This window comes from Peromyscus eremicus, chromosome 12, assembly GCF_949786415.1.
Source record: "Peromyscus eremicus chromosome 12, PerEre_H2_v1, whole genome shotgun sequence".
Classification (NCBI taxonomy): domain Eukaryota; kingdom Metazoa; phylum Chordata; class Mammalia; order Rodentia; family Cricetidae; genus Peromyscus; species Peromyscus eremicus.
Window position 1 is genome coordinate 21,471,533 of NC_081428.1, and position 12,457 is coordinate 21,483,989.

The following is a 12,457-nucleotide window of genomic DNA, read 5'->3' on the forward strand; positions in this document are numbered from 1 at the left end:
AAATTGATCTTTATTTAGAAATGTAAAATTATGTATTTACATACACACATATGGAGCATTAAAGAAAAATGGTCAATGAACTTGAAAAGGAGCAAGGGGATGTGCCTGGGAAAGACTGGAAGGAGGAAGGGGAAGGGGGGAAATGATGTAATTATAACCTTGAAGAATGAAAAATTATAGACATAAAAAATTGAATTCTCTAAATAGTCTCTTATTTTTGATAATGAAAATCCACAATATTCTGTTTTATTTCATTTATTGGTTCAGATCTTTTCCTCTTGTACCTTCCTATTTAATATGTTAAATTCTTTTATTTTTACATAAACTGAGAAAATAAGTTTTGTTTTTCAAATTATTATACCCTTATCGATTTGTAGGCATACAGGATTAATGTAGGCATGCCAAAGGTGTGAGAGAGAAATCATGTCATAGAATACACCACTGAGAAGATAGTACAGAGTTGCCAAATAATTACGGTAAGATAGGAGAGGGAAAAAAAAAAAAAGAAACCTTTACCCAAGTAGACACTGAAGTCACATCCTGACCAAAGGAGGAAGTGTCAGATCACAGGGCTCAGAGCTATCTGGTGCTGCACATCACAGACAGAAACTGCTGTCAGTCTCTGTAACAGCAGAAACTGTCCTCGCTCGAGGTGGCCCGAATTCAAAATGCTGAAGAGGAAGCCATCCAATGCCTCAGAGAAGGAGAAACAGCAAAAACCAAAGGTAAGGTGGTTTCTAACATAGTTAAATAAACCAAGACTTCTTACTAGAAGGTAAACATATACATACAAACACATACACACCTTATACACACCCCACACACATACACATACCATATATACTCACATACACATACCCACTCACTCAAACACACACACATTCAAACACACACACACACACACACACACACACACACACACACACACACAACCTACACTATCACCCCACACACATATACAGGATATTTTATCTGTCATTTGTACGTTAATTCCAGTAGAGAGCTTAGTGTATCACAATATGTATGGGAAAATTCACTTGGCAAACTTAGATACCAGTGGGTGATTATGGTCTTCACAATTGTGTATTAGACTCAATTCCTTATGTTGGTAGCTAAGTTTGGTTTCAGAAAAATTCATGGAAATCATTTGGTGGTCTCTGCTTCAGCCATTAATAACATGGACTCTCTTTGCACAATTTTCATTACTGAGGTAATGTCAATATCTTCCCAGAATACTGAATAAATTATTTTATCTGTTAAATTTTAGCCATTTAAAATATGTAATTGTAAGGAGACTGTAAAATGGAGACTTTTGGGGTTAATTTTTTTTCTTTTTGTATTTTGAGTGTCATACTATGATATCTTGTTGTAGACATGCATTTATACATTGCCACTAGAAAAAGTATTGTGTTCTATTTTGAGAAGCCACAAAATTTATGTTATTAAATTGGTAAGCCAGTCTTATGTAGAATGTTCTTTTATTCTTTCTCTTTGATAATAATTGCCACCAAAAATATAGAAAAATCTGTTTACATTTTATTATAGCACTATATTAGTTTTACCAGCAACACTAATTTCTTTAGTATGAAATTCTGATGTCAGAAATGTTCTGCTATGTTTATACATTTCTAGTAAAAGGAGTTTAAATTTCTCCATATGCAAGAAGGGATGTGACACTTGTCTAAGAAAGACACAAAAGAGCTACCAAGAAACTGGCCTGAAATACAGGATGCTACTGTTTATACTGATTATCTATCAGATAATATTTTCCATATCCTGACCCACAGGCATTCATTCTTTGTGCTGTGCTCTTAAGAGTATTTTTTTTTATTGTGACATCAAAAATGAGGGAAATATCTAATCATCTGGTGTACTTTAAATCTATAAATTTAGGGTTGTAGATGTAGCTGGGTGTGTCCATAGGTTTAATCCTCTAGTACCACACACACAGGAGAAACCTATGATACCAAATGTTATCTTAAATAAAAACTAATGAAGTTTTTATTTAAATAGAATATCAGTGGGTACTGAATTAGGTGGAAATAAGAAGTTCTGGGATGCTATTACATAATAAGATGGCTCTATGTAATTAAAATGGAGCATCTTCTAATGAAATGTTGAGTTGGGAGTCTGGGTACAGCTCAGTCTATAAAGTGCTTTCTATACAAGCATTTTATCATCAGAACCTCTGTAAAAAAAGTACAAAGTGGTGCTATGTGCTTGTAATCCCAGCACTGGGGAGACAGATACAGGCAAAATCCTGGAGCAAGCTGGACAGCCAGCCGAACCTAATCAGCAAGACCATGGATTTTCTAACCAGTGAAAGCCACTGTTTCAAATACCAAGGCAGACAATGACCTAGGAGGAATATCACCTGAGGCTGTCCAATGGCCTTCACACACACATGCACATACATGTAAGGCATCTGCACATCCACTCACATGTGTAGTGCACAGGCACACACACACACGGAATGAATTGATAAATATCTGAGAAGAGATGTGTTTGATTTAAACATTTACAAAAATTATGCATGTAGCAAAACATTATATGGTATCCAGACTATATCTAATTTTTATTTTCTTATATATCAGCTAAAAATAAAGTTAAAGAAATAGACTTTGCTATTAGTATTTTCTAATAGGTTTTATAGTTGTGATATTGGAATATTCATGAATCTAATATGCAATAATAGATTTTAGAGAATGCTATATACAAAAAAATGTATTATTTTCTTTTGTTTATACTACTTATCAATAAACACACCAATGAGTAAAACTTGAAAACAAAAAATATAGTTCTCCCACATCTTATTTTACCATTTATGATGTACCTCTGTTTTATATACTGTTTTCCACTTTTGCTAAAGTTTATTTTATTTAAGTAGCTTATATGCAAGATGAATATCATTCAGGTATATTATTAAACAATAAATGTATAGGTTGAGAGTGAGAAACCAATGTTCTTCCATATTGGGTACCCAAAAATATCTGAAGACACATTATAAAATAATTAACTATATATATACTAAAAGGTTAATAAATTCTTACAAATTTAGTGTGTCCCAGAACTCCATCTGGCATATAGGTAATTTCCAAATAAAAATGAAACTTGATGAACAGTGGCTAAGCATTTTACATTTATAGTAGTTAAAAATAACCTTGTTTTATACACCATGCTTTCCTCCTTGAGTTTTATTTTTGCTATTTTAGCGCTGGTGCTCAATGCTGACAGGGATTTAGGGATTTGTAAGCATATCCATACGCGGACTCAATAACCTTTTATCTATACTGTTTATATGATCTATAAATGCTCAAATAATTATAGGACACAGTTTTTCTTGTGTTTGTCTAACATGTTTATTTTTGCTGCCTGTGTTTATTATGATTTTATTATATAACAGTTGTTCTCTGTGGGTTTTCTACTCTGTTTAATACTCGCTACAACTCTGTTAGAGAACAGCTCTTTGATAGCCTCATAAATGAAGGGGCAAAGGCACATAAAAATTACATATATTTAACAAAATCTATTATCTTAACCAAAGATACATAGATAAAAATGTGTCATATAAAAAATATATCAAACCAATTTCCACTATTCCAATATTGGATGTTGTACTGCCGTTGTCTCCGTCTGTTTTAAATGCCAGATGAATTTTAAAGAGACCAGGGAGACTCCATCTTTAGGGACATTTGTACTTTGAAAAGGAATTTAGAGTTTCTGTCCTCCAACTAAATTCAGGAATTGTACCTATGGAATCTCTCCAGATACTATATCTGTATAAATTTCAACACTTAGAATTGTGTGCATTTTTTTTTTCTTATTTGCCAAATAGTTTCAAAATATTGTCATTTGCTTAGTTTTCCAATGTAGTAGGCTCTCCACCAGTATTTGAAAAATGAAAAGTTTCATGAGTCTATTCACTGTGATTCTTGGTAGCAAGTTGTTTCTGTTTATGTGTTTCAATACATCTTTTGTTGGATTTTTGAGTGTTAAAGAATAACTTCAATATACCCAAGGTTGTGCAAGACCCTTAGGAAGCTTGGTGTTCTCTCATGGTCAACCTTTGTTCCGGGGGATGGAACATGCTAGAAAGTTCGCAAAGAAAAAGAGAATGGACCACATAGATGAAATTTGGAACTGTAATTAGGACAAAGCGTCCTTAATTTGTCCTGTGTGGTAATCTGTGTAAATGCATTTTAGCCGGGATCTTCTCGGAGTTAAGAAGATTCAATACCACTGTCATTGTAAAGGGAAACATTGGAATAATGGCACTTCTTGAAATAGCTTTTTAAAAAAGGCTCTTTTTAATCTAAAGTGCATACAAAATGAGACACCATTAGTGTCACAGATGCTAATTTTCACTAGCAGTGACTGAAGTGGCATTCTTCCCCATTTGCATTTGATCCCAGCAATGATGAGAGGTGATGAGTTGATTATGAGCTGTTTTCACTGCACTGCCCGCTGTGCAAATTTATGCTCCTAGACAGGGATGACACATAGTTGTGGCATTAAAGAGCTTTCTGCACTGCTTTTTTGTATCAAGGCTGTTCAAACGCACTTTAACTCTTATTTAACCAGGTACAGGAGAACAGAGGGCATTTTCATTTGCATGAGGAGCCTACATCCGTTAATTGTTTCATTAATTATTTGAGAATTTTATACAATAAATTTGATCGTATCACCCCCGAAATCCTTCCAGATACAGCACAGGTGTTATATCTGTTTAAAGTTCAACATTTAGGACTGTGTTAAATTTTTCTTGCTGGTCAAAAATAATCATTTCTACCTTTTTTTAAATATCCCCCACCAAGTCCAATTTGTGTTGCCTGTACATTCATGGGGCTGGTGTCATCCACTAGGGTGTGGTTGATCTACCAGGGGCACATCTTTAAAGAAAACTGACTCTCTGTTGTCCATATATTCATGGGGTTGGGGTCATCCACTAGGGTACGGTTGACTTACCAGGACCACAACTTTAAAGAAAATTGACTCTCCATCCCTCAGAAACCATCAATTGTCCACAGTTCCTCAGTTAGGGGTGGGACTCTGTGAGACTCCACCCACCATACTAGAGCTTTATCTCCTGCAGGTCCTGTGCAGACAATCACAGGTGCTGTGAGTTCCTGAGTCAGGACTTTTGTCATGGCCAGAAGACACTGTTTTGCTCTGTTCCTCCCTAACCTTTGACTCATACTATCTATCTCTGCCCTCTTCCATAATGGCCCCTAGAGCTTTGTGGGTAGGATGACATAGATGTCCCAATTTGTGGCTCAACAGTCCTCTGACAATCTGTAGATTGATCTCTTAGGAGTTTCAGCATTAATCATCAACCAGTGCACAAAGATACCTCTCTGATGAAGTCTGAGAGCTGCACCAATCTATTGGTATAAAGATAAACATTTAGAGGACAGTTTGGTACTGTGTCTGCTTAACAGAAGAGTACTTTTAGGGTCACCACTGTGGACTTATAAAATCCTCAACTATCAATTCTTGAGCAGATTTCCAGTATCAGGCATGGATTTCCTCCTATGAATGAGGCCTCAAATCCAATCAGAAAAGATTATTACCCCCCTAACTTTTGTGCCTCTATTACACCCATGGACATGTCTGACCATGTTGTTGATTAATGTAGTTCATGGGGTTCATAGTAGGGTAGACTGTGATAGCCCCCTGCCCCATAAGATACATAGTACTTTCCAGTATTATGAAAGCTAGCCAGTAGAGAGGAAGATTCCCAATTAATACTAACTGGATTTCCTACTATCCAATATCCAAATGTGTGGTGTCTACAGATTTAGGGTATTACCATCAAGTTCTAGTAGACAACCAAGAGTACTGGTGATAGCCTGTACTATTTGAGGGAATCCCCAGAACACACTTGACCAACAATCAAGGGAGGTATCCCACACCTGGTACCATGAACTTTAACAGCCTTGCCAAGACCCGATCCGGATCTCGGGTCCCCAGGCGCCTCCCTTGGCCCCGCCTTGTAGGCGTGACAGTTGCCGAAGTCTCAATGGGGGTTGGAACTTCCAGAACAAAGCTGGAATGGCTACCCACTACAATAAGGTAGTACTATTTTGCCCTTATAGAGAGAGCGGTGTAATCCTGTCCATGTGAAATATTTCACTCAAGGTTAAAAACTATTTTGGATTTGACATGGCAATCCTTCTGTAACCAAATATGTGCCCTACTCTTGCTGCTGTTTCTCCTTGGGTTTAATTTTAAAATACTAATTTAGATGAACTCAGTTGACTGTTTGGCTTTTCAAATAATGAGAGTTGAAAAACTGCTGAACCATCAAGGAGAAGTAGCATCTTGAGTGGGCTGCTGAAAAGACTCAGAAACTGTCCTCTGTTTGTCCCGATGGCATCCCTTTGAGCAGTACACACACTTTAAATGCACTAAACATTGAGACTGCTCCTACCCTCCACCACTCTTGTATTCAGTTGGGCCCATATTCTAAGGAGAAAGGGCTCATTTTACAACTCACTCATTGAAAAAAAAATCACCCATCATTAACACACAACTTCTGAAGGGTTTTTTACCTCTTCCTTCAAAAAAATTACTTATTTCTATTAATCTTATTTTAATTTTCAGAGTGCTTCAATTGAAATATGAACTTGTAGCTTATTCAGTTCACTGTTAAATTGGTTAAAATTTTGAACTGTTTTTTTTGTAGTGATGAACACTCTTTCCAACAGATCAGTAATTTGCTTTAGAGTTTCCTGTCTTATAGAATGAATTTCCAACATTAAATTTTAATCTCCAGCAAGTAGCAAAGGATTTGGGACCAAATAGATTGCCAATATTTAAAAAGCACTAAGTAAGTATGCAGAAAAATCAAAAGATGGTGAGAGAATTAAGAGAGCATAGCTTCCCCTGTTCTAGGATTTGGATATTGTATCCCATAGGAAGAATATACAGTCACTGCCTCGACTACTGATGCACTCGGTGTGTTAAAACTCAGTGTACTCAAGCATCTGTCCCTTAAGTCCTTCCCTGATTTAGCGATAAATGGCATCATTAGCCACAGGGAATCAAGTCCATAAACAGTATATCTAAGTTTCCAAATAAATACTACCAAACTGATCCATTTCTCCTGCTTGCTAATGTTATGGACTAGGGTGGATTTTTAGAAATAAGCCATTCACATTCATTTCTTAGTAGAGAAAAAAAATCTGTCTTCCGTTAAGAAAAATGGATGTTTTGAAACTATTGGTGATGGTAGCTGGACTGATCCTTAGATAGATGAAGAAAGCTACTGTCTGTATAGTTCAGTCCACCTCAACCAAAATCTGCAGGAGACCGACACATCATGGAGCTTCCAGCTTTGGCCTGTAGATGAATGCCCCGACGCTGTCCTTTTCTGTGCATTTTTTGTTCCAGGATCTCTTTTTGTATCAATGACAGCATCTTATAAAGAAACCAGGAGGATTTGATGAGGGAACACCTAACGGTTACATTTTTTAGTTAAAGATCTCTTTGAAGTTCTTAACTTCACACAGTTACCTTCTGAAACTCTCAAGTTAGAAGATAGCACACAGATTTGGGGGCAACACAGTTTAGCCACTAACAGCCCAAGCGCTCCCTCTAGTCGAGGTGCAGATTTGATGCTCAGCTGCTTCTTTTCTTCCAGTTATCCTGGGTCCCTTTCTTCTGATGGATACCCCACACTTGACCTGTGCTCCTGTTTGCATTGCCTGGTTCCCCTTTCTCACACCCTCCTGCTCTCTCCACACTCTCATCTTTCCTCACGCAAATGTACCTCTGCTCTATTCCAGTAGCTTCCATAAGCATCATTTAAAACATCTAAGACAAAAAGATCTGCTCTATTACACCCTTAGGCAGTGCTTTATGATTACATATTAGGGTCCCCTGAGGTGCTTCACACAGATGCTCACCACTTTACAGTCTGGATTAGGTGGTTCATGATGCTATGACCACATTCTCTGCTGCTCTTACTCCGGAATGACTCGTGAACTCATACCTATTTCATTACCTAGCCAGACTGTCATCTCAAGAAAACCTGCATCAGTCACTTCAGCACAGAGTAGAAGTGGTTAGCTGACATAGAAGTAGGCAACACGGACCAGAGTCACACAGAACTAGGTTTGAAGGTATGGTTTTGGTATTTCCTAACCAGAGGATTGTGAGGACCTTATTAAACCTCATTTTAGCCTTGGTGTTATGATTGGAAAAGAAGGACACATTAAAGCCTGTCTTGTAGGTTTGTTGTAGGTTATTAGCATAGGTATATTTCCTGGCCTTGGTCTATGTTCAGTAGATGTTCTTTCTCTCTTTTCTAATTTTGTAATACTTATTTCATACTTTCTCTATTTTCCTGGCTATGGTTAGCTTCACTCCAACCAGCTCTCATGTCAAGAACAGGAGATGGATCTTACTCAAACTTCTACCCTTGGACTTGAGGAAACGCAAGAAGGATTGAACTGAGTCTTTCTGACTTCCATTTCTATTTCTTTCTTTCTATTTCTTTTGCTGACTACCACCAAATGCTTTAAATAGTACAAAATTGTAGTGTTTTTTTCAGTATATGTGCACTGAGTGTGGCATGACTAATGGGTAATATTAGTCATTTACAGAAGTAACCTACTTCAGAGAAGCCTAAAAACCCATCCACGATAAAGATCTGGGCAACACACACATAAAAACAGAGCAACCGTTTCTCGAATCAGAATGCAATGAAACAAAACAACAACCAAATAGTGTATTATAATGTAAAAGGAGTAAAAAATTGTTAGCAGGATTAGTGTTGCTTTGTAGGGAGCATTATTCACACACACATACACATATATATGTATACATATATATATATATATATATATATGTATACACATATGGACATACATATATGTGTGTGAGAAAGAGGGAGAGGGAGAGAGAGAGGGAGAGAGAGAGAGAGAGAGGGAGAGAGAGAGAGAGAGAGAGAGAGAGAGAGAGAGAGAGAGAGAGAGAAAGCCAGCATCCCATTTAGCTCCGCAGACTTGCTCACAAACATGAGATGTGACTGGCAACAACATCATGTCTCTGGTCTTGATGTCACTTAATTGACTTCACCATTATCCAGCCACACTAAGAGAAGCAGGTCCCAGCAGTGACCTGCTGCCTCGGGTGCCATTTCTTCCAGGAAGGCAATTCTTTCATTAGTCTGCAGCATGCATGCTCTTTGAGAGAGGAAGTTCTCACAGGAGATGTTTGACAGTGTCAACATCTGGTATCTTCGTGTCCAAGTGAGTCAACCTGAAGTCGTTTATTTCTGTAAGTTTGACAAAATCTCCAGGCCTGACCTAGAGACTGGATCAGTATAATGGTTTCCTAGGAGGACTGACCCAAATTTCTAACTGGTGTCACTTCTAATAGCCTTTCTCTATGTAATAAAGTGAAAAACAGCAAATAATGGATTTTATTTCTGTAATTATATAGTTTGACTTTCTATAATAAGACTCAAGGCATATTTAGCCAATATAAAATGTTATTTTATAATTTGTAGTGATGGAAATGGGATATTAAGCTCTAAAGAGCACACTGAAATATTACAGAGATATTTCCAGGAATATTTTACTGTTACAGTTGACTTTCAAGAGTTAAAAACAATAAAAATGTAATACATGCCTAAATTTTTAAATTTTGTAATGTTTATGCTTATATGTGTTCTTTATTAGAGCTGCAAAGCTATCATTTCTCTCTGGCTCAGTGATCGCTTTTGTTCGGGTTGTTTAAGTTAGGGTATCTACAAACTGCTCAAAGATTAGCTCATTATTATTACCTCATTATTAATATCTACCAATTTTAAAGTAGCCATTAGTAATGAAACAAATGTTTATAATTTAAGACATATTCCTCCAGAAGTAAATGTGCTGCAATTATGAGACATGTCATTGTTGGTCACAGAGTGTTCCTTAGCTTAATTTATTTCTATCACTACTCTGTAGCCCTCAATACCCTGAAATACACATGCAGCCAGATGCAAATCTGCCAAGAGAAAAACATACATTTGATAATGAAGAAGGTACAAAACCCACTGGTCTCCTCCAAAAAAATCATAGCACCCAAGCTTCCTACTATTTTTTCCCACATATTCGTTCCCTGTTTGGAAATGCATATCATATATTTACCACACATAAACATGTCTGTCCTTACTAAGAAAAAAAAAAGAAAGAAAGAAAACGTTTAAATTCCTAAGCCCTGTGGCAGCAGTTGCTGGCTGGGAAGGGATGTTTATAAGCTTTATGATATTAACTGCAGCACTCAACCCCAGGCAGCATAAAGCATGCAAAAAAGAACTTTCTGTCAGTTTTATTATTTCTAAAAAGGTTCCCCTTGAAGCAGAAGAGTGACCTTGCTTTGCTGAGCTGACATATGCCACTGGATTAATGGTGGAGCTCGGCTGAAAGGAAGCTCACGGACACATTACTACTCCAGAAGCTGGGCTGCCCGTGCCCATTAATCAGGGCCACCAAAATCATGCATCAAACCCACCCATTTAAAAGTAGTAAAAATGACTTAAAAAAAAAACTTTTTGGGAATTAGCTTATTGTTTGTCATTACTTGTGTTCAAGGAGATCACTGCATGGCTAAAATATCCTTTGAAGAGACCTTTAGAAAGGTCATTTTGTACCCAGAGGCCACTTGAAAGCAGAGCTTGTTTGAGATGTAGGGGACTTACATGGTGAGCTCCTGAGTGTCTTCTGGGAAAATTATGGAGTAGATTTTTTCTTCCCAAGTAAATTTCCACACCTTTATCTATTTCTTGGTGATGAGTACTATACATGAACTTCACCCCTTTGTGATCATATATATTACATTAATAAATAATATTATACTATATATTAATATATAACATATTAATATATTAACCCTGATGATTTAGTTGTAGTAATACATGATTGACAAGCTTGCTAGGGTATTTTTTTTTAGAGACCTAAAGTTCAAATCAACATATTAAACAATTTAATATCTTAAAGTTTGTCTTGGGCTTGGAAGTACCACACATCTTTTCACAATGTTGATCATGACTTCATTTTAAAAAATTGCAGCAGTTTTTCCACCTCTAATTATTGAAAAGGGTAAATAAAGGTGTTTGATATTAGCTTCTATAAAAAATTGAACAGTAAATAAATAAGTAGGTAAGTTACTCTTATCTTTTTTGAACTCACCTAATACCAAAATTTGTTGGGTTTACCTTCTGCTTCATACGTTTTCATTTAGATACAATTTCATTTACAAGTTGTTACAAGTTGAAAAATTAGGCACTTATTAGGAAACCAAAGCGAGTTTTTTAATTTACAATTTGGGCTAATGTAGCAAGGTAACGGTATTTGAAGTTCATCTGCTAAATAGTTGTCTTCTATTTTTTCTTCTATTTTTGGTTTTTTGAGACTGTGTTTCTTTTGTGTAACAGACTTGGCTGTCCTGGAACTCACTTTGTAGACCAGGCTGGCCTTTAACTCACAGAGATCCACCTGCCTTTGCCTCCCAGGTGCTGGGATAAAAGGAATGTGTCACTAAACCCAGCCTTAGTTGCCTTCTTTTTACCAGGATATTAAATATTACATTGACTGTTAGCCCTATCATACACAAAATATTATAATGCAGAACTATATATTTTCTTTTGAAGTGTAATTTTCTGACTAAACAGAAGATTAAATTCAGTAATAGCATGACCAGTTAAAATCATATTTAATATTTAGTCACAGATTAAAAAAAATCAAATATGCACAAAAGTTATCTTCTAAACTTATTGGAGAAGAATGTATGCGTTTTTTGTCATTGGAAATTTGAATCATCTATCCTTTACACAGCCTCCCTGTACCACAGTATATAGAAACCAGGATTAGTAGTGTGAAAGTTGCTGAAGGAAACTGTTCATCTTTTGGTAAAGATGGCAGATTTATAAGCCTTATTACCTTGGTTCCTCATGTCTTTCCCTCCTATATCCTACATCTTCCCAAGAATTAGCTGTATCCCATAACCACTACGCACACAGGTAGCCAGGAGTTCTTAAGCCTAGAATGGCTTCTGAACATTTCTCTGTATGTATGACTCCTCATAAAGTTTTTAAACAAACTGTCTACACTAGCAGACTGGCATATAAATTTAAATTTACTTGCCAATTTTTAGTTTGAGATATTGTCTACTCAGACAATAAAAAATCTAGTGAAATAACAGTGTACCAAATTAAAAAGAACATGTTTATTCATTAGGGTGATTATGTCCATTAGACAGTATTTTTCTGTCCCTCGAAAGTTAGAGAGGGAATTATAGTTGACATTAGTCATATTTTTGTCTTTCAGGAGTCCTTTTCATATATATTAAACATTGCACCCCGTTTTTGTTATTTTATCATTATTTAAGCAATATTACTTTGATTTGCAAAGAGTGTCTCAGTAAACAACTACAGAATATCTTAGAATAAAGAATTTTGAAGCACTTA

General features: G+C 36.3%; 1 protein-coding gene across 1 annotated transcript in view; it reads left to right on the forward strand.

Moving 5' to 3' along the window:
* Nucleotides 1–623: 623 nt before the first annotated feature.
* Nucleotides 624–12,457, forward strand: part of Samsn1 (SAM domain, SH3 domain and nuclear localization signals 1) — a 48,010-nt gene continuing 36,176 nt past the window's right edge. Inside the window, exon 1 of the mRNA XM_059277523.1 lies at nucleotides 624–725. Within this exon, the coding sequence (XP_059133506.1) occupies nucleotides 669–725 (57 nt within the window). The 5' untranslated portion in view covers nucleotides 624–668. The remainder of the gene's footprint in view (nucleotides 726–12,457) is intronic.